This window comes from Hyaena hyaena, unplaced genomic scaffold (genome assembly GCF_003009895.1).
Source record: "Hyaena hyaena isolate Hyena2069 unplaced genomic scaffold, ASM300989v1 scaffold_653, whole genome shotgun sequence".
NCBI classification, from domain to species: domain Eukaryota; kingdom Metazoa; phylum Chordata; class Mammalia; order Carnivora; family Hyaenidae; genus Hyaena; species Hyaena hyaena.
This window is the reverse complement of record NW_024081287.1, coordinates 1,022,447-1,047,552: the sequence shown is the minus strand read 5'-3', so window position 1 is coordinate 1,047,552 and position 25,106 is coordinate 1,022,447. Positions and strand designations below refer to the sequence as shown.

At 38.2% G+C, this 25,106-nt stretch overlaps 1 protein-coding gene across 4 annotated transcripts in view; it reads right to left on the bottom strand.

Moving 5' to 3' along the window:
- Positions 1 to 25,106, bottom strand: part of PCGF5 (polycomb group ring finger 5) — a 122,724-nt gene that overhangs the window by 27,241 nt on the left and 70,377 nt on the right. For all 4 annotated transcript variants that reach the window (XM_039216738.1, XM_039216737.1, XM_039216741.1 and 1 more), the window contains exons 4-6: positions 17,162 to 17,217; positions 16,987 to 17,046; positions 14,391 to 14,539 (exon numbers count right to left, since the gene is read on the bottom strand). In XM_039216738.1, coding sequence (XP_039072669.1) covers positions 14,391 to 14,539; positions 16,987 to 17,046; positions 17,162 to 17,217 — 265 coding nt within the window. The remainder of the gene's footprint in view (positions 1 to 14,390; positions 14,540 to 16,986; positions 17,047 to 17,161; positions 17,218 to 25,106) is intronic.

Here is a 25,106-nt window from a genome sequence, read left to right as displayed (position 1 = left end):
TGAGGAACCTCCACACTGTTTTCCAGAGGGGCTGTACCAGTTTACATTCCCACCAACAGTGTAGGAGGGTGCCCGTTTCTCCACATCCTCGCCAGCATCTAGAGTCCTCTGATTTGCTCATTTTAGCCACTCTGACTGGCGTGAGGTGGTATCTCAGTGTGGTTTTGATTTCACATTTAAGTCTTTAATCCATTTTGAGTTTATTTTTGTGCATAATGTAATAAAGTGGCCCAATGTTACTCTTTTGCATGTAACGGTTCAGTGTTCTAGGCACCATTTATTGAAGAGAGTCTTTTCCTGATTGTGTATCCTTGCCCCTTTTGTTGTAGGTTAATTGACCATGTTAGTACAGGGTTATTTGAGCTTCCCATTCTGTTCCACTGCCCTGTGTGTTTCTGTGCCAGTATCACACTGCTTTGATTACCACAGCTTTGTAGTAGATACTGAAATCTGGGATTGTGGTGCCTCCCGTTTTGTTATTTTTAAGATTGTTTTGGATATTCAAGATCTTTTGTGGTTTCATACAAATTTTAGGATTATTTGTTCCTATTTGTTCTGTGAAAAATGCTTTTTGTATTTTGATAGCAATTACATTTAAATCTGTAGATTGCTTTGAGTAGTACAGACGTTATAGCAATATTAATTCTTCTAACCCATGAAAATATCTTTACATTTGTGTTATCTTCAATTTCTTTCATCAGTGTCTTCTAGTTTTCAGAGTATAGGTCTTTCACCTCTTTAAATTCCCTAGATAATTTATTATTTCTGGTACAACTGTAAATGAGATTGTTTTCCTAATTTCTCTTTCTGCTACTTTGTTATTCATGATCAGAAATGCAACAGATTTCTTTATATTAATTTTATATTCTGCAACTTTACTGAATTCATATATTCTATAGTTTTCTGGTGGTTTTCCATATATAATATCATTCATTTGCAAGTAAGGAGTTTAATTTCTTCCTTATCAATTTGGATGCCTTTTGTTTCTTTTTCTTGTCTGATTGCTCAGCTAGGATTTCCAGTACAATGATGAATAAAAGTGGTGAGAGGGACATCCTTGTCTTGTTCTTGATCTCAGAGGAAAAGTTCTGCTTTTCATCACTGAATATGATGTTAGCTGTGGGTTTTTCATATATGGCCTTTTTGTTTTGAAGTATGTTCCCTCTAGATCCACATTGTTGGGAGTTTTTATTATGAACAAATGTTGTATTTTTCTCAAATGGTTTTTCTAAATCTAATGAGATAATCATGGTTTTTATCCTTCCTCTTGTTAATGTGATGTAACACACTGATTTGCCAATATTCATCCACCCTTTTATCCCTGGAATTCCACGTGATTGTGTTAAATGATGCTTTTAATGTGTCACTGAATTCAGCTTGCTAATATTTTATTGAGGAATTTTAAATCTATGCTCATCAGGGATACTGGCCTGTAGTTTTTCTTTTTCTTTTGTTTTTTTTTGTAATGTCTTTTTCTGGTTTTGGTATCAGGGTAATGCTGGCCTCGTAGAATGAATTTTGAAGGTTCCCTTCCTCTTCCATTTTTTGGTAATAGTTTGAGAAGAATAGGTATTAACTCTTCTTTAAATGCATGGTAGAATCTGGGGTGCCTGGGTGGCTCAGTCAGTGAAGGGTCTGACTTCAGCTCAGGTCATGATCTCACAGTTCATGAGTTTGAACCGTATGTTGGGCTCTGTGCTGACAGCTCCGAGTCTGGAGCCTGCTTTGAAATCTGTGTCCCCCTTGCTCTCTGCTCCTCCCTCACTCATGCTCGCTCTTATGCTCTCTCTCTCGCTCTCAAAAATAAACATTAAAAGATTTATTTAAAAAATTTAAATGCTTGGTAGAAATCACCTCTGAAACCATCCGATCTTTACCTTTGTTTGTTGGGTTTTTGATTACTGACTCAATTTTGTTACTATTAACCAATCCGTTCAAATTTTCTATTTTCTCCTGATTCAGTTTTGGAAGGCTGTGTGTTTCTAGAAATTTATTCATTTTTTTCCTAGGTTGTCCCAATTTGTTTGCATAGGTTCTTTCATAGTATTCTCTTATAATTCTTTTATTTCTGTGGAGTTAGTTGTTATTTCTTTTTTCATTTCTGATATATTTGAGTCTTCACCTTTTTTTTCTTGATGAGTCTAGCTAAAAGTTTATCAATTTTGTTTACCAAGAAACAGCTCTTGGTTTTATTGATTTTTTTTGTCTCTATTTCATTTACTTCCACTCTAATCTTTATTAGTTCCTTCCTTTGCTAACTTAAGGCTTTGTTCTTCTTCTAGTTCCTTTAAGTATAAGGTTAGATTGAGATTTTTCTTGTTTCTTGAGATAGTCCTGTATTCCTATAAACTTCCCTCTTAGAACCGCTTTTGCTGCATCCCAGTAATTTTGAATAGTTGTGTTTTTCCATTTGTCTCCATGTATTTTTTTAAATTTCCTCTGTAATTTAATGACCCAATGGTTGCTTAGTAGCATATTATTAAGCCTTCATGTGTTTGTGGGGTTTTTTCCCTCAGTATTTTCCTTATCATTAGTTTCTAGTTTGACACCATTTTTTAAATTTAAGCAATCCTTTTTTTCATATTTTATATATATTTTAATATACAGTGCAATACTGGTTTCAGAAGTAGGTTTCAGTGATTCATCACTTAACACACAACACCCAGTGCTCATCACAAGTGCCCTCCTTAATACCCATCGACTCATTCTAGCCCATCTCCTACTCTCTTCCCTATGTCAACCCTCAGTTTGTTCTGTATTGTTAAGAGTCTCTTGTGGTCTGTTTTCCTTTCTTCTCTTTCCTTCCCATATGTTCACCTGTTTTGCTTCTTAAATTCCACATTTGAGTGAAATCATTTATTTGTCTTTCTCTGATTGACTTATTTTGCTTAGCATAATATATTCTAACTCCATCCACGTCATTGCAAATGGCAAGATTTCATTCTTTTTATGGCTGAGTAATATTCCTTTGTATACATATGCCATATGTATATGCCATATCTTCTTTATCCATTCATCAGTTGATGGGCCCTCTCCATAGTTTGGCTATTGTTGATAATGCTGCTATAAATATTGGGGTGCATGTACCCCTTTGTGAATTTTGTATCCTTTGGGAAAATACTTAATAGTGCAATTGCTGGATGGTTGGTTAGTTCTATTTTTAGTTTTCTGAGAAATCTCCACACTGTTCTCCAGAATGGCTACATCCCAGTTTGCATTTCCACCAGCAGTGCAAGAAGGTTCCCCTTTTTTCACATCCTTGCCAACACTTGTTCTTGTGTTAATTTTAGCCATTCTGACATGTGGGAGGTGGTATCTCATTGTGGTTTTTAGTTTTATTTCCCTAAAAAGTGAAATTTTCATGTGTCTGTTAGCCATCTGGATGTCATCTTTGGAAAAATGTCTATTTATGTCTTCTACCTATTTCTTAAGGAGGTCGTTTTTTGGGTTTTGAGTTGGGTAAGTTCTTTATAGAGTTTGGATACCAACCCTTTATCAGATAGGTGGTTTGCAAATTTCTCCTATTCTGTAGGCTGTCTTTTAGTTTTGTTGATGTTTCTTTCACTGTGCAGAAGGTTTTTAATCTTGATCAAGTCCCAGTGTGTCTAGTAAGAAGTTGCCCTGGCTGAGGTCAAATAAGTTGCTGCCTGTGTTCTCCTCGAGGATTTTGATAGCTTCCTGTCTCACATTTAGGTCTTTCATCCATTTTGAATTTATTTTTGTGTATGTTGTAAGAAAGTGGTCCAGTTTCACTCTTTTGCATGTCGCTGTTCAGTTTTCCCAACACCATTTGTTGAAGCAACGATTTTCTATTGGGTATTTTTTCTTGCTTTGTTGAAGATGAGTTGGCCATAGAGTTGTGGGTCCATTTCTGGGTTTTCTGTTCCATTGATCTCGATGACTGTTTTTGTGCCAGTACCATATTGCCTCAATGACTACAGCCATTGAGACATACATACAAGCTTTTTTTTTTTTTTTTTTTTTTTTTTTTTTTACAAATAGTTTATTGTCAAATTAGTTTTTACATAACACTCAGTGCTCATCCCCAAAGTGCCCTCCTCCATGCCCATCCCCCCCTCCCCCCCACATCCATCAGTCCTCAGTTTTTGTCAGCATTCAAGAGTCTCTCATGGTTTGCCTCTCTCCCTTTCCCCCACCATTTCCGCCCTTCTTCTCCCCCTTGGTCCTCCGTCAAATACCATATGTTTGCACGTATAGGAGGATTAGGAGGAACTTGACGGAGGACCATACAAGCTTTGTAATACAGCTTGAAGTGTGGAATCATGATGCCTCCAGTTTTTTTCTTTTTCAGGACTGCTTGGCTATTCAGGGCCATTTGTGGTTCCACACAAATTTTAGGATTGTTTGATTTAGCTCTGTGAAGAATACTAGTGGTATTTTGATAGGCACTGCATTAAATATGTAGTTTATTTTGGGTAGTATAAACATTTTATGTTCTTCCAATGTTCCAATGTTCTTCCAATCCATGAGCATGGAATGTTTTTCCATTTCTTTGTGTCCTCTTCAAAGTATACAAATCAGTTAATAACAAACATCCAGAAACTCAATAATACAATAATAGTAGGGGACTTTAACACCCCACATACAGCAATGGACAGATCATCTAGAAGAAAAGCAGTAAGGAAACAATGGCGATGAATGACACATTGGCCTGGATGTACTTTACAGGTACATTTGGAACATTTCATTCTAGAGCAGCAGAATACACATTTTTCTCAAATGCACATGGAACATTCTTCACAACAGATCACATACTGGGTCACAAATCAGCCTTCAACAGGTACAAAAAGATCGAAATCATACCATGCATATTTTCAGATCACAATGTTATGAACTTGAAGTCAACCACAGGAAAAAATTTGGAAAGGCCTTAAATACATGGAGGTTAAAGAGCATCCCACTAAAGAATTAATGGCTTAAACAGGAAATTAATGAAGAAATAAAAAAATACATGAAGGCAAATGAAAATGAAAACATGACAGTCCAAATCCTTTGGGATTAACCAAAGGCAGTCTTAAGAGGAAAGTATATAGCAATTCAGGCCTAGCTCAAGAAGCAAGAAAGGTCTCAAATACACAATCTAACTTTACACCTAAAGGAGCTAGAAAACAAACAGCAAATAAACCTAAAACCAGCAGAAGGGAAATAATAAAGATTAGAGCAGAAATAAACAATATAGAAAAAAGTCAAACAGATCAGTGAAACTAAAAGCTGATTCTTTGAAAGAATTCACAAAATTGATAACCCCCTAGCCAGACTTATCAAAAAGAGAAAGGACCCAAATAGATCACAAATGAAAGAGGACAGATCACAACCAACACCAAAGAAATGCAATTTTAAGAAAATACTATGAAAAATTACATGCCAACAAACTAGGCAATCTGGAAGAAATGGACAAATTCCTAGAAACTCACAAACTACCAAAAACTGAAACAGGAAGACATAGAAAATTTGACGCGTAACTAGTGAAGAAATTTTATTTGTTATCAAATATCTCTCAACAAACAAGAGTTCTGGGTCAGACGGCTACCCCAGGGAATTCTACATTTAGAAAAGAGTTAAAACCTATTCTTCTCAAACTGTTCCAAAAAAATAGAAATGGAAGGGAAGCTTCCCAATTCATTCTACAAAGCCAGCCAGCATTACCTTAATTCCAAAACCAGACAAAGATCTCACTAGAAAGGAAAATTTTAGGCTAATATCCCTGATGAAGTTGTATGTAAGAATCCTCAACAAGTTCCTAGCAAATCGAATTCAACAGTACATTAAAAGAATTACTCACCATGAGCAAGTGGGATTTAATCCTGGGCTGCAGGGCTGGTTCAATTATTTGCAAATCAATGTGATACATCTCATTAATAAAGAAAGGATAAGAGCCATATGATTCTGTCAATAGATCCAGACAAAGCATCTGACAAAGTATAGTATCCATTCTTGATAAAAACCCTCAATAAATAGAGATAGATGGAACACACCTAAAATAATGAAGGCCATATATGAAAGACCCACAGCTAATATCATCTTCAATGGGGAAGAACTGAGAGCCTTTCCCATATGGCCAGAAACAAGACAAGGTTGTCCACTCCCATCATTACTATTTAATATAGTACTGGAAATCCGAGCCTTAAGCAATCAGAAAACAAAAAGAAATAAAAGGCATAGAAACTGGCAAGAAGTGAAACTTCGAGTATTTGCAAACGACATGATACTCTATTTAGAAAACCCTAAAGACTTGACCAAAATATTGCTACAACACATGAATTTAGCAAAGTTGCAGGATAAAAATCAATATGCAGAAATATGTTGCATTTCTATACACCAATAATGAAGCAGCAGAAAAAGAAATCAAGGAATCAATCCCATTCACAATTGTACACAAAACAGTAAGATACCTAGGAATAAACCTATCTAAAAAGACAAAAGATCTGTACTCTGAAAACTATAGAAGACTTAAGAAAGATAGTTTCATACCATTATGATTGAGAAAGATGCTTGATATGATTTTAGTCTTAAAATTACCGACATTTGTTTTGTGGCCTAATATGCAGTCTGTCCTAAAGAATGTTCCATGTGCACTTGAAAAAAATGTGTATTCTGTTTTTGAGTGGAATGTTGTGTATATTATTTGTTAGGTCCATACTTAAACTTAAGTTCTATATATATCTGGTCTGGTGTGTTATTCAAAAGTGTATTTCTTTGCTGATTTTCTGTCTGGATGATCAATGTTAAATGTGATGTTAAAGTACCCTGCTATTACTGCATTATTTTAATTTCTCCCTTTGTCTTTTAATATTTGCTTTATGCATTTAGGTTCTCCTATGTTTGGTGCATAGATAGTTATAATTGTTAAATACTTGTATTGGCTTGATCCCTTTATCATTACAGTGGTCTTCTTTGTCTCTTGCTACAGTCTTTGTTTTAAAGTCTATTTTCTCTGATAGAAGTATTGCCATCCTGCCCTTTTCTTTTCCTTGCTTCCATTTGCATGGGATATCGCATTCTAACCCTTCACTTTTGGTCCGAAGTGAGTCTCTTGTAGGTACCATATAGATGGGTCATTTTTTAAATCCATTCAGTCACCCACCAACTTTTGAGTGAAGCATTTAGTCCATTTACATTTTAAGTAATTATTGATAGGTATATACTTATTGCCATTTTGTAAATTGTTTTCTGGTTCTTTTCTATTTCTTCTCTGTTCCTTTCTCCTTCTGCTGTCTTGTAGTTTGATGGCTTTCTTTAGTGTTCTGCTTGGATTCTTTTCTCTTTATTTTTGTGTGTATCTGTTATAGGTTTTTGATTTGTGGTTACATTTGGCTCATATATAACATCCTATGTGTACAGTAGCAGCCCATATAAGCTTGATGATCTCTTAAGTTTAAACACATTCTAGCCACTAAATTTTTACTTCCTCCACATTTTATGTATTTTACATCTTTCTATTTTATGTATCCCTTGACTAATTTTTGTAGGTATAACTGATTTTATTACTTTGTGTTTTAACTTCCATACTGGCCTAGAAGTATCTACTACTTCTAATATACGTTTACTTTTACCTGAGAGATTTTTTTCCTTTCATAATTCCCCGCCCCCTTTTTTTTAAAGTTTATTTATTTATTTTGAGGGGCAGGGAGGGGGGAAGAGAATCCTACCAGGCTCAATGCTCAGTGCAGAGCCAGATGCAGGACTCAATCCCGACCGCAAGATCATGACCTAAGCTGATATCAAGAGTCATACGCTGAACCACCTGAGCCACCTGGTGCCCTCCTGTTTTCATAATTTTCTCATTTGTAGTTATGGTTTTTTCTTTCCACTTAAAGAGTCTCCTTTAGTATTTCTTATAAGGCTAGTTTAGTGATGATGAACTCTTTTAACTTTTTTTGTCTGCAAAGCTCTTATCTCTACCTCATTTCTGAATGACAAATTTGCCAGAATATTCTTGGCTGTAGGTTTTATGTTTTTTCCTTTTAGCACTTTGAACATATCATGCCACTCTCTCTGGCCTGCAAAATTTCTGCTGAAAAATCAGCTGATATTCTTAATGGGTTTCCTTTGCATGTAACTCAGTTTTTTCACTACTTCTAAGATTCTCTGTCATTACTTTTTCCCATTTTAATTATTACCCATCATTGTGTGGACTTCCTTGGGTTCACCTTGTGAGGGACTCTCTAGAATTCCTAGATGTGGTGTCTATTTCCTTCCCCACATTAGTCAAGTTTTCAGCTATTATTTCTTCAAATAAATTTTCTGCCCTCTCTCCTACTTCTGGAATCTCTATAGTGTGAATGTTTTTACGCTTGATGGTGTTACAAATTTCCCTTAAACTTTTTATCATTTTTTCTTTTTGTGTTTCAGCTTGGTTGCTTTCTATTACCCTTTCAGACTGCTGATCCATCTTCTTCATCCTCTAACCTGCTGTTAATTCTTGAGTGTATTCTTTGCTTCAGTTACTGTATGCTTCAGCTCTGACTAGTTTTTTTTTTTTTTTTTTTACCTACCTCTTTGTTAAAAAGTTCTCAGTGAGTGCCTCCACTCTTTTCTCAAGTCTGAGGAGTACCTTTATGACCATAATTGTGAAATCTTTATAGGCATGTTGCTTATCTCCATTTAGCTCTTCTGTGATTTTATCTTGGGACACAGTCCTCTGTCTCCTCATTTTGTCTGTTTCTATATATTAGCTAAGTCAGCTACACCTCCTGGTCTTGAAATAAGTGGCCTTGTGTAGAAGAGGTCTTGTGGTGCCCTGTAGCACAATAACCCCTGATCTCCAGAACAAGGCGCTCCAGGGGTGTCCCTGTGTGGGCCACATGCACCTCTCTGTTGTGGCTGAGCTGTGACTGCTTCGGACATGCGTGTGAGTGAAGCTGGCTACAACGACCCACTTCACTTGCTGTGGGCACACTGGGCAGGGTCTGTTCCCATGCTGTTAAGAGGTCTGGCTGCAGCTGCCATGGGCTTGCTGGTGGGTGAAGCCAGCACACAGTCTATAGCTGTCTTCGCTTAGCTACGGGGAAAGGTGTGGGTGCAATGATGGGCAGAGCTTGCTTCCTGCATGGCCGACTCAAGAGGCCTGGCTGCAGCTGCCATGGGTGCATTGGTACGTGGGGCTGGTACTCAGCCTAGCCATCTGCAGTTAGTTTCTGCAACAGCTGCAGTTGCACTGAAGGGCAGGGCTTGGTCCCTTGGTAGCCAGCTAAAAGGCCCGGCTGCAGGAACTAAGGGTATGCTGGTATGTGGGGTTAAACGTCCCCCTCTCTGGGGCAGGAGTCACTCTGGAGCAGTGCCAGTCCTGGCTGGGGCTGCCTGTTGGGCATGGCAGGGAAGCTGCCACTTCAGAGGGATGTCTGCAGAAGTGAATACACTGGGTGGTGCAAATCTGCAGGGGAGTCCTGGGGTGGGGCTTGTGGTGCTAGCAAGGTACATGTAGAGTGTCAGGACTGGCTTTCGCAAGCATCCAGCTGTCTAGGCTGGGAGAGGGCAAGAAATATGGCACCTTCTACAGTTCCCTCCTCTTTTGGTACAGTTTCTAAGATTGGTCAATAAATATCCTTCATATATACCTCAAATGCTTTTCAAAATGCTGTGTGCTATGCTGTGTCTCAGGCCAAGTTATTCAGAGAGCCAACACGCTAAGGGTAGGGACATGGTTTCCTATCACCCTCTGGCTCTCCTAGGATTAAGCCCCACTGATTTTCAAAGCCATTACAGGGACTCATCTTCCCAGTGTGGGTCCCCAGGGCTGGGGATGATTTGTAAAGGGTCTCATTCTCTTGTTTCTCTGTGCTTTTGATGTCCCTCCTGTTTGTGGTTAGTATGGTTCCCAACGATATCTCTACTCCATTTACCCTTTTGGGTGTAGCCCGCTTTCTATGACTAGCTATGGAAGGTCTGTTCTGCCAGTCTTGAGGTCATTTTTAGAGTTAGTTATAATCGATGTAGTAGCTGTCCTGGGGTGTATCTGTGGGACATGATGAGCTCAGGATCCTGTTTGGCCCTCAGCTCTGCTCTGTTCTTATACTTCGATTTAAATGTTTATAGATGGTTTCTTTAGTTCTATGTACACATTTAAAATGAATGACTTAAAATCTGTATCTAGTTAGTCCAATGTCTGGAATTCTCCAGGGACAAACTTTTTTTTTTTTTTTTTTTAATTGTAGAGAGTGTGTGTGTGTGAGTGGGGGAGAGGGGCTGAGAGAGACAGAGAGAATCTTAAGCAGGCTCTACACTCCACATGGAGCCTGATGCAGGGCTTGATTCTATGACCCTAGGCTCATGACCAGAGCCGAAATTAAGTCAGATGCTCAACTGACCGAACCAACCAGGTGCCCCTTCAGGGACAGTTTCAATGGACTACTTCTTTTTCTATATATGTGCTATACCTGATTTCTATTTGTCTCATAATTTTTTGTTGAAAACTTGACACATAATGTAATGTGGCAACAATGGAATCAGGTTCCTACCCGCCTCTTAGGGTTTGTTACTGTGGCTATAACTTGCTGTTTCTCTTTGTTTAGTGACTTTCCTAAGCTAATTCTGTGAACCTGGTATTTTTTATAGTATGTGCCACTTAAGTTTCCACCTAATGGTTGGCTAGTGATTGAACAGAGATTTCCTTATATACTTGGAACCAGTAAATCTCCCAGTCTTTGCTAATGGACTGCTTGGGGGAACACCTTCAACACCCAACCAGGTTGCTGACAACTCTGCCTTAGTCCTTCACATCCTGCCTCTGTGCAGAGCCTAAGGGTTGACCAGAGGTGAGAGCTTAAGGCCTACTTAGGTCTTTCTTGAGCATGTACACAGTCCTACCTGTATGCTTAGAATTGTAGACTGTTAAGACTTTTCAAAGCCCCTATAGACTTTGATATCTATGGACCTCCTATTCACCAGCTTTTCCTTTTAAGCTTTTTGGTTGTCTATGGTTTGCCCCAAATGTTAGCTATACCTCAGACAGCCATAAAATTAAAGTATTAGTCTATAATGGGTTCTGAAAAATGCTCCACCCCTCCCAGTTCACAGAGGATTTTTCCTGCTGGGCAAGCTCTGCATCAGGTCTAATATAGACAGCCTTGTAAGTGGGGTACTTCAGGAACCACCAGACACGTCAAATAATGACAATTATTTATTTGGCAATTCGGCTTTGAAAGAGCTCCGCCTGTTTTGTCCCTTTGGTGCCTGAGAGACTGCAGTGGAAAAGTGGGCTGTTCTTTTTCAAGGCTACTCCAGAGCTGGAGAGCAGGGTACTGGACTAAGGCAAGTTAAAATGCCACAAAGCTCACTGTTCATATCATTCTCTTGAATAAATGCTCCATGGACTTCTGCAAGCCTTTGAGAGGTAGGTTCTTTTTTTTTTTTTTTTTCACTGCTTTTATAGAGGAGTGAATTTTTGAAGGTCCTTACTCTACTATTTTCACCGTCTTCCTGCTCCTGACTTTGATTTCTGGAATTACAAAAATAGCAGGTAAACTATATAAACTGTACGTACAACTACACCACCCCCAGATTTGAAAATCACAGCCTACTAGTACCACAGAAGTGAGGTGGCTGAGAAGGCTATCAAGAAACACAGACAGGGTTTCTTTGCCTTTAAGGGGTTTACAATCTAGTTTGAAGGATAAGAAAAACTATAATCAAAAGATAAAAGTGTCAGTACCTGGTACCTTCAGGAACACAATAAATGCTGTCTTGATAAATAACCACCTGACTGAGTTACAAATGCAAAAACCCTATGGAATCTCAGAGAAGGGATTCAGTAGGGTTGAAAACTGCATCACAAAAATGGCGATCTCTGCTTGGATCTTGACAGAAACATAGCAAAGTGGTGAAATGAGGCAAGAATGTGCCAAAAAAGGAAGCATTTGTGAGTCCGTGAGTTTCAAGTATTTTTAATGTAAGCCTTTATATATTCTGGATGCAAATCCTTTGTCAGATACAGGGCAACAATCATTTCTCTTGAGAGGAGGATTCACTAATAGATATAATAAGAGATAAGTAAAACTTGACTCTATAGGCCAGAAGGTGGCAAACTATGGCCACAGACCTCAAGCAAAAATTACCTACTTTTGCAGTAAAATTTTACTATTGTCTAAGGCTGCTGTAGTGCTATAATAAGGAAGCTGAACAGTTGTAACGTCTCTCCTTTTGTACCTTTGCTGGGAGTTTCATAGAGCCTGAAATATTTTCTATCTGACCCTAATATTGGCCATGACTCTGGCCCATACCTTCCGGCTACAGGCTCAGCAATGGATAAGACTGCTTAAAAAATATCTATAAAAAAGATGAGCAGCACTAGATGAGACAAAGTTTGCAGGACTTATGGTTTGTTGAAGGGAGACAGTAAAAAGTCAAAGATGACTCCAAGGTTTTGAACTTGTATGCCTAGCACAAAAATAGCAATGGAGTGAAGTTAGGTGAAAGTATAATGAATCTGTCTTTAAACATACTAAGTTTCAGACATTAATGAAACTTTCAACGGGAATATTTAAAAGTAGTTACAGACTTAATACTTCAACATGGGAGGGATGACATGGTTGGAAATGGGGATTTAAAAGTTCTTTCCAGAGTTGAAGTCCCAGAAAATCGTAGTGAACCCCTAGGATAAATCCAGAGAAAGCATAATTGAGTGGAAGACTGGATTTTAGGAGATACTCACATATATCAAGGAGAAGACCGGAAGAAGTAGTGCCAGTAGAGAGAGTGGAGGAAAGGCCAGAGAGAAAGGTGGGAATCAGGGTAGCAAAGTAGATGTCATATAAGCTATGAAAGTTGTTTTATGAATAGAAGGCATAAGGATGAAGAAAACTCTATAAAGGAAAGAGTGAAACGGATAAAAGGTCAACTGCAATGACAAACGGTCAAAGTTGTCAAAAAGAGAATATCAAGGCAAGGGGTAATTTTTCAGATGAACCTCTAAAGTTCAGTGCTTTATAACTTTCATACTAGAAATTCTACAGGACTTTCATACTAGAAATTCTACAGGAAGTAGACTTTACGTTTATTTATGAAAAGATATCCAGCTTTTCTAGTGACTCAATTTTCATGACAAGACACACATGTGTCAGACAGCTAAAGGATGATCACAATCACTATTAAGAAGAATCTTTTAAAAAGGATTACAGAAATGAGTGGCAATAAGAGAGAAATGTAAGGTTATTAAAAAGACTTGCAAAGAGTGCCACACCAGGACCTGAGAGAACAGCAGAGAAGCCTGGAAGGGTAGACAGGCCCAGTTGCTACTTCCCTAAAGCCTGCTGCTGTTTATTACATGCCTTGTCCACCCAGCCCATCCCAAGTGAATCCGTTATTTCATGATAACTGTTTGTTTGCATGTGTAAGTCCTGACTAAAGTTCCTTGAGTGAAAAATTGTTTTTCTTGTCACTTCTATCTTCACTGAATCCCTATGCTCCTACATATTGTTTGTTTTTAATTTTTTTACAGGAAAATGCCATTAAATGGATTAGTGAAAAATCCAACTGACTCACCTCCAGATTTATACAGAGCAAGTAAAAGAACAGAAGAGACACTGAATATAGATAGGTATTTGAATAAAACATGGAGTATAAAGAGAAAAACAATATTCTCAGTTGCTGGTGTTTGCTAGGACAAATTGACAAAAATCTATTTAAGAGTTAAAGCAGTGAACATTTGTAATGAAAAGGGAAGTGACCTGCGATAAAAAAAAAAAAAGAAAATATTTTGAAAACACCATGTAAAGACCAAAGAAAATAAAGAAAAGTGAACAGGGTGTTTTAAACTCTTCAGAATATAGATCCTTAACAAAAAGTTCGAATTAGCAGATACAGGGAGAAACAGAATTTGAACTGAAGATTCTACAGGAAATATCTGGGAGACTTTATGGACTTTAAAAGTTCACAGGCACTTTATGACCCCCAATTTTACTTCAAAACTAATTATATTATGTATAAAATATGTCATGGGTAGCTTTTTGAGTTGCAAATAAAAACAGAAAAATAGGAAAATGAGGAGGGTATGATGGAAAGAGTTGGAGACTCTTTGTCTCCATGATGTAATGAGTGAGTCTGAATTGGTTACTACACGTAAGAAGGGAGAAACAATGTATATGAACTCCCAACAAAAGTATAAAAGGAGGTTAACAGAGAAAAGAGGCGTGATTCTTGGAATTAGCCACTAGGTGGTGGCATTGGCCCAGGACTGTTCAGTTGTGGGGGCTGGAAATCAGGTGCCTGGAGTAAGCAATTGTGTGGTCACTTAACTATGGGACTGTCAGAGAATGACAATCTACTTGATTATATAAACATCTTGAAAGCAAACACCAGCTAAATTCATCAACAAATTATCAAAGGTTTACTAAGAAATGATTATAAAAAATATAACTTTGCTATCTACTCACCTTTACTACATTGTCTCCCGACTGTCCATTATTTCGTAAACAATCTAGACATATAGCAATTTGTGGGTCACTTCTGTGATAGTCTTTATCATCTTGATTTTCATCACCTTCTTCATCTACTTTAGGTTTGTCAACTTTTGAAGTATCATCTGTATCATTTAAACAAAACTGAGTTAGATGAAACTCAGTTGATTTTAAAGTTAACAGCATAAAACAAAAATTTCTTAGTTTTTGATTGAAGAATAACTAAAAATTTTAATATCTTTAAAATACTCCAACCAATTCAACAACGGAGATATTTTTAAAAAGCCATCAGTGACTCATTAACTTAGCCTAAAATTTCTAGACTCACTGGGACATCCAAATGAAAGATTCAGGACTAGCTATATCTGGCCACAAAAATGATCGCAATTAGGGATTAGATCACTTAGAAAGTAGACAGGACATAAAAATATTCCAACTTCTATATACACTCAAATTTGGAACTAAGTACACTTTTCAAAATACAAAATATTCTTTCTCAATATTTCAAATTATTAGATATTCATAAAATCAGCTAGTGAAATGAATTAGCTTTTTAAACATGTATGTAGCTATGTAACATTAAAAAACCTTTTTAAGGAAGTCTGAATAGCATACATTATGTTATATACAAATATATTTAAGAAATACATGCAGCCTACATATAATGCAACTCCATGTGCTGATTCATTTATTTATGGAGTCCCTTTAACTCTGTTGGATATGCATTGCGCTAGGCTTGAGGGAATACTGAAACCAGAGTGTTATCATCCTGACCCTCACAGTGGTCAAGGTACAGAAGGAGGTACAAGGCAAGTAAGGAAAACAGACAGATAGAAAAATATGTTAAGGACTTTGATGGAAGTGGTAAAAATAGACTATGTGGGAACATATAAGAGGTAATAAATCCAAACTCTGGGGTAAAGCAGAGATTCAGAGAAGATTTCTAGATAAAGTATCTCTAAGCTGAAACTTGAAAGAACTAGCCAGTCAAGCATCACAGTATAGAAAATCCCAGAAAACAAAATGACAGGCTAGCTCCTCTTTAATGACTAGTAAAAAGCATTACAGTTTCATCATCAAGGGCAGGCGGTTCTCCTTCTTCTGCATTCTTTCTTCTACATGTTTTTGTGGAGCCCACATAGACAGGGTAGGTTTTTATGAACCAATCTCCCAGGCCCCAAGAAAATATCCAAATTCTCTACCCAAACTAAAGAGCAAACATTAAAAAAATATTTGAAAAGAGAGAGATATGGGTAAAGGGAGTTACACACACAGTAGGTTGTAGTCCATTGTGAGTCTTAGGAGATACACATAACCATGGACTAAACCTACTATGTAGCTTCTGATGACAATCCCTTGGGTTCCTGCCCTCTTGAAAAGATAGTCAAAAATTGGAACATTTAGTCAACTTTAAATTATTTGTACTTTTATTAGAGCATGACTCTCTAACCTGCAATTTACATTTGGTAAAACAAAGCCTTTCGTGAAGTCATTTTTTTTTTTTTTGTCTGACTTGGCTTCTTTGCCCATTTTGTTGTTACAGATAAAAAAAATAATCCCTTACTACTTTATTCCAGTCACTTAAAACTCTTCTCAAAGCTCCCCTGCTATTGGAAGCCAGCCTTGAATAGTTAATAAAACTATGATCCTCAGTTTACAGATGAAAAGAAAAAGAGCATTTCCTCACCTATATTAATGATGTATAATTGACAATCCTATGATCTTAAGAGAAAATCAAGGGTAGGAGACTGAGCTCACAATGAGCCTATAAAACCATACACATATCCTTAAAAGATTTCAGTGGTATTTCATATTAGGAACACATCATATAGATATGATAAATATCATATTAGATAACAATGGGAAAAGGATACTAGTTCCTTTTAATTTCAGGTATGTTGAATTTATTTTCCCCTTTGTGTGAATTACACATACTAAAAGTCCTTTTTCTGCCCAGTAATGTTTGCTATTTTGCTGAAATTATTATTAACAATTATTGATGGCTGAGTCTCCTGGGACCCAGAAGAGAAACTTGGACACTCAGCATAAGTGATGGAGAAAATCCCCATAAGCGACTAGAAATATTTTTCAAATCCCAGAATATATAAATTTGTATCATCTGAGTTCCACCTATAAAATATTATTCCAGATTATTAGAGCATAGAAAGACCCCCTATTTTGGCACTCAGCTGCACCTTGGTTCCTTCTCCTACTAAAATAAAATAAACAAAACAGAAAACCCCTCTGTGTTTAGTTGCTGACTATGGCTATTAGAGTTTCCTTCAGCTCTCCCGCAAATATTGCTATAATCAGTAGTCAGTTTTCAGCTTTATCCCCCTTTTCTCTTTCTCAGTTTCCTCTTATTTCCAATTACCTTCATCTGGCATAACTCCACATTTACATACATGTATATAAGATCTCATGATTTTATATAAAAGGTTCACAATGTAAAGAAAGGGGTGCATGAATTTTGTATAGGATAAATTTGAATTTGAAGAGATATTAGTTCACCAAAGCTACATAAAGCTAACCAATTTGAGAGATTGTATCAGAGAAAATAAGAGAAAGTCACCTTGTCCATTTTCTTGAGGCTTATTTTTCTTCCAAAATTCAGATTCACGCTCAAGTTCTTCTAATTTAAAAGAAAAAAAGAAGTATAAGAATAACAGAAACAATCATGAAATCTTTAATGGAAATGTTGACTTCATAAAACACAAAAATCTGCAAGAAGCCAAAAAGCAACTTACGTTCTCGCAGTCCAGGGACCAGCTTAAATATAATTTCCTCTAATGTATTATCCAACCTTCCAAAGAGGAAAAAAGAGAATATACTAACAATGAAGATACCAAAATCCAATATGTAAGAGTTTGAGGCTGTATCTTACATGTATTACAAAATACAGGACACACACAATTTTAGCACATCCACTATACCAAACTCATCCGCATTCAGAGTGCACCCATTTCAAGCCTTTCCCACAGTCCTCTGAATAGGACTTTGAAATTCCTCCCTTGATTAAAGGATGGCATCCATTTCCTCATCTAGAATAATATGGGCTAGGCTTGAAATGTGCTTAAGCCAACAGAATGTGGCACAAGTGAAACTGTGCTGGGTTCCGAGCCAAAGCCTTAAGAGAGCCCCCATGCTTCTGTGCGTTCTCTCTCTCTCTCTCTCTGAGTCCTGCCATCATGAGAACAAGACAGGAGTACGGGACACCATTCTAAGATGTCGTTCACTGTGGTCTCCTGAGTAAGTCCAGCCAAGACCAGAAGAACCACCTACATCCATGAACCACACAGGTTTGTGAGGAATAACAAACACTTTTATTAATGTTTTAAGCATGAAAGTTAGGGCTGGTTTGTTATGCAGCCATAGCTGATACACCTGTTCTCAAACTCTCTACCACAATTCTGGCTCTTTGCTGTAATGGAAGTGATGTCTGTTCCTTTCTTCTGAGTAGTTTAGATCTTTCAGTCACTCTATCTTCCTAGATAAGGCATGTAAATACTCATCTTGACATTTTCCCGTTTCCTTTTCCTGCCAGGTGAGAGTGAACGCCTCCTTTCTGTAGCTGTTTCTCCACTCTCCCTGTTCCCCCATAGCCCCTCTGCTCCCCACCTCCTCAACCCTGCTCAGCAGCATGGCTCTTCTAGGTACAAATACGTACAATTTTCTCACATTTTTCTAAAAAACCCCAAACCTTTGCTTAACCTATGGTCTTTTCAAGCCGTTGGCAGCTTCTCAATCTTTTCTTCTAATTGGAAAAGTCTGAAAGCATAATCAATGTTATTTTTGACCCACACTCTGTGTTTTGCTTCTTTTACTCTTGAACTCATCCATAACTTCCATATTGAATAGGTTAAATTCTTGTTTTAGAATTACAGTCTAAAATTTAAAAATGGTTTTTAAAAGTCCTTTCTTTCCTGTATTGCTCTACAGCAGTTTCATAATGTTGCCTGATCCTGCCTCCTTGAAAATTCCTCTTTCTGGTTTTCCTTTTTTCTCTCTACTTCTCTTTGTCCCTATGTACTCTTCTTTTTCCAACTACCTCACAATTTGACGATTCTTCATTGCTGTGCACACCTGACCTCATCTACAGGCTGCATGCCCTGATGATCACATCCACTTTGTGGCTTGAAAGCTAACATCCAGGCAGATTGTATGTGCATGTGTGTGTATGTGAATACACAAACATATATACATATACATTACACTTCTCTGCTGAGCTCAATTTCCATATTTCTAATTGATGTTGACTATCTCAAGCACCTCCTTTTGCTCATCAGTGTCAAGACTGTCTCATCTACCCTTCAACAAAATACTGAATACCTCTCTCATTGTCTTTTTAAAAATTAAATTTAGAAATGATACCATAGCTCTCCCAAACAGGCTCAAAATGCAAGAATTATTTGAGCCTTCCCCCACCCTCTCAAAATTCATACATTTACTCACCAAGCCCCACTGACTGCACCTTCTCCGTGCTTCTCCCACCTAATCTTTCCATACCATCCATGCCCCCACTCTGTCAATCACCACCCTACTCGGAGGACAACACAGAACTACTTTCCTTTAAGTTGACATACTCTTAGTGAATCCTCCTTAAGCAGTAACTTGACCATTATCTGCCTGCTCAAGGACTAATTTCTTCCCGCCAGCTGGTTTTGAGTGTTTATACAAGTTGAGTCCAACCTACAAATTGTAACTGGTGCTATTCTCTTGCTGTCTCTCTTCTCTAGCCAACTGGCTTACTCAGTTATCCCTAAGAATGTCTGGTCATTTCCCATCTGTTCTTCTCCCTCATGCTCTTCATCCTGGCTCATATACTCTTTTCTTGCTCTCCAACCCAAACAATGTCACCTTATTTTTCAAGACTTAATTCAAATACTAACTTGTTCACTATTTAATTGAAATAGTACTTAAGTAGTATGTTTGATTTTTTTTAATCTGGGTACTATATATATGTGTAAATATACACACATAATTATATATATACACACAGATATATACACATCTATTATATATACCTATACCTGTGTATATATACATATATATAACTATACAAATACACACACACACTTTAAAAATCAAACTTCCCCATAAAACTTAATACAGTATTTTGATGAGCCACCCTTCCCAGTTATGGTTCTCACTACTGAGGAGGCAGACACTTTTAAATCCAACCTGTTTCTTCTGGTAGCCATGCGTTTTCTGCTGTCTAGACTCTTTTGACTTTTATCAGAAATAAAGATTTAGTTTTCTGCTATCATCTTGCCAGCCCTCTTTCCTCCAAACATATACTACTCTCATCTTCCTGATATACTCTTGTTACTATTTTTTTTTTTGGTTTAATAACCAGTTTACATTGTTATAATAATATGAATACTTACAGCGTGCTCTGATTATAGACATCGCCTCATTCAACTTTTTTCTTTTTCTAAAGCTAGTAATTCTTTTCTTCATTTTCCAAGTACCTATTCCCGAATTATTAAAAGAATTTGTTCTCACTGTTCACAAACAGATCAGGAATCAGCTAGCTTTACTTCTGTTCTCCTGAGACCTCCCTCAGCAAATTGATGTCCTCTGACCTCCTATCCAGTTTAGGACCGATTTACTCCAAGGTCAGTCATTAAAACCATACCTTTGCATGTACTTTCGATTCCCCTGTCTGTCCCTCTCTCACTTGCTCAAAATTATTTGGTACAACCACAACACTGGCTGAATCCAACTACCCATCGACTCTGTGCCTCCATCCATGGCTGGAGAAAACACAACCACAGCCCTACAAATTCATAATTACAATCCAAACGTGCTTTTAAAGTTGCTAGAAATCCTATTACCCATCCCTAGTCAACTTATTCTCTCAGTTTCCTGGATCCACAGTGTTTTCTCTCCTCAAACCTTTTCATCCCTCCTTTCTATCCTTACTCTTGGCTGATAAACATTTTCTCCTCAATGGAAAACCTCCACAGACTTTGACCGCCCTATCTACCTACACTGTCTGCACCCACATATACTCTGCCCTCCTGCCTGTTGCTACAGGTGACCTGTCAGTGCTCCTATGTAAAGTCAGTCTCCTCCCTTATACTAGGAGATTCCATTCCCTCTCATCTACCCAAGAACATTGTTTCACCAACCCTCTCCCTCCACCCTACTCTCCTACATTAAATTTCTGCTATCTAGTGGACAATTCCCTTCAAACGTGCCATCTCTTTTTCTGTATTAAATGAAACAGAAACCTTCTTGGCTGTATTTCCCCCTAACAGCTACTATCCCATTTCTTTGCTCCCATTTGTGACAAAACTTTGGAAGAGATGTCCACATTCACGGTTTCTAATTATCCGTTCTCCCTTTCTCTCTTAAAACAATCCAATTAGGCTTTTGCCTCACGGCTCCACTGGAAGTGCTCTTGTCAAGGCTGATGACCTCCAAGTTGTTAAATCTGACCATTGATTCTGTCTTCACCTTACTTGGCCCCAGGAACAACATCTGACACAGATGATCACTCCCTCTTCTTGGATATACATTCTTCACTTTGCTTCTAGGCCACACTCCTGGATTTTCCTTCTATGTCAATGACTGAAACTTTTTAGTTTCCTTTGCTGGTTCCTCCTCCTCTCTCTGATCTCTCAACACTGGAATGCTCCAAGGCTCAATCCTTGGTCCTCTACGCTTCTCTATCTATACCCTTTTAGGTGATCTCCTCCTGTCTCACAGTTTAAGTACCTTCTATATGCTGAAGACTATCAAATATTTATCTCCAGCCAGACATTTCCCTTGAATCACAGACTTTTATTTCCACCTGCCATCTTCTCTCTTCTCTGAAGTGATTAACCCGCAACATGTCCCAAACCAAACTCCCTATCTACTCCTCCCCCAAAGCTGTTCCATCATTAGTCTTCCCTGTCCCAGTTAGTGACAGCCCCCTTATTCCACTTGCTCAGGTCAGGAATCTCAGGTCAGGGTCTACTCTTTCTCTCATTCTCTAAATCTAATCCACCAGCAAATCCTCCTGGATCCCCATTCAAACTATATCTAGGATATAACCATCCCTTGTGCCCTCTGCTGCTACCATCGCTTACCTGGATCACTGTGATTGCCTTCTAACTGCTCTCCCTGCTTCTACCTTTGCCTTGTGATGTACAGTGTATTCTCAAAATGGTCTTCAAAATTATTTAAAATGAAGCCAGATCACATCCACCCTGTAACCCAAACCTTGCAGTGGTTCCCCATTCACTCAGAGAAAAAGATAATGTTTTTCACAGTGGCCCATGTGGCCCCTAGACAGACTCCCATTATCTCTCTGCCCTCATCTCCCACTATTTTCTTCCTCGCTCACTGTTCTCTGGCCACACTGGTCTCCTTGCTGTTCCTCAAACAAGTTTCAGGAGCATTCCTGACTTAGGTCCTTTGCACTGGCTTCTCCCTTTATCTGGAATAGGCCTGCTTTCCCTACATTTATACATGGCTAACTCCCTCATGGCCATACTTCTTTGCTCAAGGCTTACCATCCCAACAAGGCCTACCCTCACCATTTTAATTAAAATTGCAACCTGTCCCTCCCCTCACACTCCTGATCTTCCTCACCTGCAGCACCTCCTCCATTTCCCCCTTTGTACTTTCTAATGTACCATATAAGTTATTTATTACAGTTTGTTGTCTGTCTCTCCCCACTAAGATATTAATCCTACAAGGGCAAAAATCTTGATCTATTTTGCCCACTAATGGACCCTCAAGCACCTAGTATAATGCCTGAACACAGCAGGCATTCAGTAAATATTTGAATGAATAATTCCTCATAGAGTTTTCCATCTTACTTCTATCTTCTGTATCAGTGATGTCCAGTAGAAATGTAATGTGACTCAAATATGTAATTTTAAATTGTCTAGTAGGCACAACAAAAGCATTTTACGTGGTTCGTGTAAAATTAATTCTAATGTGGTTTATGCATTAAAATATTTAACAATGCACTTGTTTAGTAATTTAACTTACTTGACAGTAAGGTTCTATTTAATGTCAAAGCATTCATATTGTTTCAGCGTTTCCTTTAAATAAAATTTAAAATTCATTCCTCAGGTGTACCAGCAAAATCACAAGGGCTCAACAGCCACATGTGGCTAATGGCTAGCAGACCACACAGCACTGACACACACTTGTCGAGACTTCCTGCACAGCTGCCGACACCCCTTCGTCTCCCTCCTGTGTTAGATTCCCTTCCTCCCCGGTTTATGCTCCAGCACATCCTCCAGCAGTCTCCTGAGAAAGTGTGTAGGAGAAAAATCTGTTGACACTTGTGTAGCAGACACAGTGTCACCTACTGAAGAAGACTTGATCCCTCTTATTTCTTGCGAACAAAATAAGATTATGTTCTGGCAGCAATAGGTCCAGCCTTAGGCATAGATGAGAATTTACTAAGGCACCCCTAGACCCCATGCCACTCCTTTACCTAGGTTCGCATGTTACCTAGTTTGGAACAATAAGTGAAAGCCTGCTGGGGGACGCTTTGGTGAAGATCTTCTGCCTGCCACCTCCCAGCAGACTTGTTCTCTTGGGTCTGCTGGACCATCACTACCATCAATCTGCTTTCCAATTTCCATTTTTGCTCCCATCACTTCTCATCCCTTCAAAAAGCATTTACTGAGAACGTACTATGTTCCAGGAATTATCCCTAGGTGCCAAGAATACTGAAGTTCTCATTCTTATCATTTCTGTGCGTTTACATCTTTGAAGTTATTCCTTTGTAGAATATTTTTAGTGGGATAGGAGAAAAAAAACTATAAAGGATATCATTAGATAAAGTGACAAAACTAGAATATGGAGGATAGAGTAAAATATTATGCCAGCATAAGCATACTGTGGTTATGTAAGATCCTATCTCTAGTCTTAGCAAATACACACTAAAGTAATTATGGGTAAGGGGCCATGGGGTGTGTAACTTACTCTCATATGGTTCAGAAAAAAACAGAGCAGGCAAGCATGTACATAATAAAGCAAATGACATAAAATGTTCACAACAGACTAACCTGGGTAAAGAGAGTACAAGTGTTCCTTGTACTACTTTTATTTTGGGAACTTTTTGTAAGTTTTCAATCATTTCCAAATAAAAAGTTTTTAAAAATGTGCTATCATACTTTAGCTACAGGAGTCATTTGATTAAATGGTGATTGGAGTCCTTTGGGTAGCTAACAGTCAAAACCAAAAGTTAATTTTTCTTCCAACACAACACTTTAAAATGGAGTAGGTAATAATCAACTTTTGACACACTTTTTGATAAAAGCATCAGGAAAAATATTAGAAGAGCTTGCCACATTCTTCTTGGTGACTTAAATCAGGGTTTCTTGACCCCCTAGACCACTGAAATTTTGGGTTGACTCGCCGGTGTGGGAGGAGGCTGTGCTGTGACTCAGAGGATGCTCAGTAGTGTCCAGCATCCCTAACCTCTACCTACTACATGCCAGCAGCACCCAGCCAGTCCTGACAATCAAAAACATCTCCAGATGTTGCTAAAAGTACACTGGGGGTGGGGGCGGGGGCAAAACCACTGGTGGTTAGGAAGCACTGATTTAAATCCAACTAGGAGAAGCCCTGCTCAGGACTACAGACTACAGTAGAAGAGTGGTTCTCAACTGTTCGTTAGCTTGTATCAGAAACACCTTGAAGGCTTGCTAATTAAAAATGGGATCCACTCTCCAGTTGCTGTTTCAGCAGGTCTCAAGGGGATCAGTCACCGTCATTTCTAACAAGATACTAATGGTTTGGGGACCACACTTTGTCAAACCACTAGGCTTGACATTTACCTATAGATTACTCGAACTACAGGCACTAAAGTAAAATTTTAAAAAGTCTGAAAAGACTTGCAAATCCAGATTTACAGAATGATGGCAAACATCACACAGATTTGAGGGTTACAGAGGGGCTCATTAGGGAGGATCTAGTACGTTTTTGGATGCGTGCTTCCCTAAAATCACATAGGCGATCTGGTGAAGTTATGGCAGGAAAAGTAGAAAGAAAATGGGTTTCGTGGTAAGGACACTGGGCTTGGGAAATGACATTTGAGTTTGCGGAAATCCTAGGAAAAGCTGTGTCACTTCTTTAAGTTTCAATTTCCTAATCTGGAAAAAGGTTTAGATTAGGATCTTATGGCCTACTTCCAGCTTAAAAAATACAGAACTATACTTCTTTGTTTAAAGTTTATTTATTGGGGGTGGTACAAGGGACAGGAAGAGAGAATTCCAAGCAGGCTCTGCCCTATCTGCACAGAGCCCAATGCGGGACTTGAACCGAAGCCAAGAGTCAGATGCTCCACCGACTAAGCCACCAAGGCGTCCCTAGGATTATACTTCTTAAGTAAATGGTAGTCATTTAAAAAAATTCTTTTTTGGGGCATCGGGTGGCCCCCGACGCAGGGCTCGAACCCATGAACCTTGAGATCATGACCTGAGCTGAAGTTGGACGCTTAACCGACTGAGCCACCCAGGCGCCCCTAAAAGAATTCTTTAAGTTTACATAAATGTTTGTATACTTTTTGATATAATTAAAAAAGTAATAGTACCGAGGTCAGTCTCCCTGTTAAGTCTGCCCTCTTTTCCACTACCATGCTCAATAAAAGTAGGGTATGTGTGGAATATTAAAACATCAAAAATAACTACATCTAAAGTAGCTCTGTAGTTTTTAATTTGGAAATACATTTCTTAA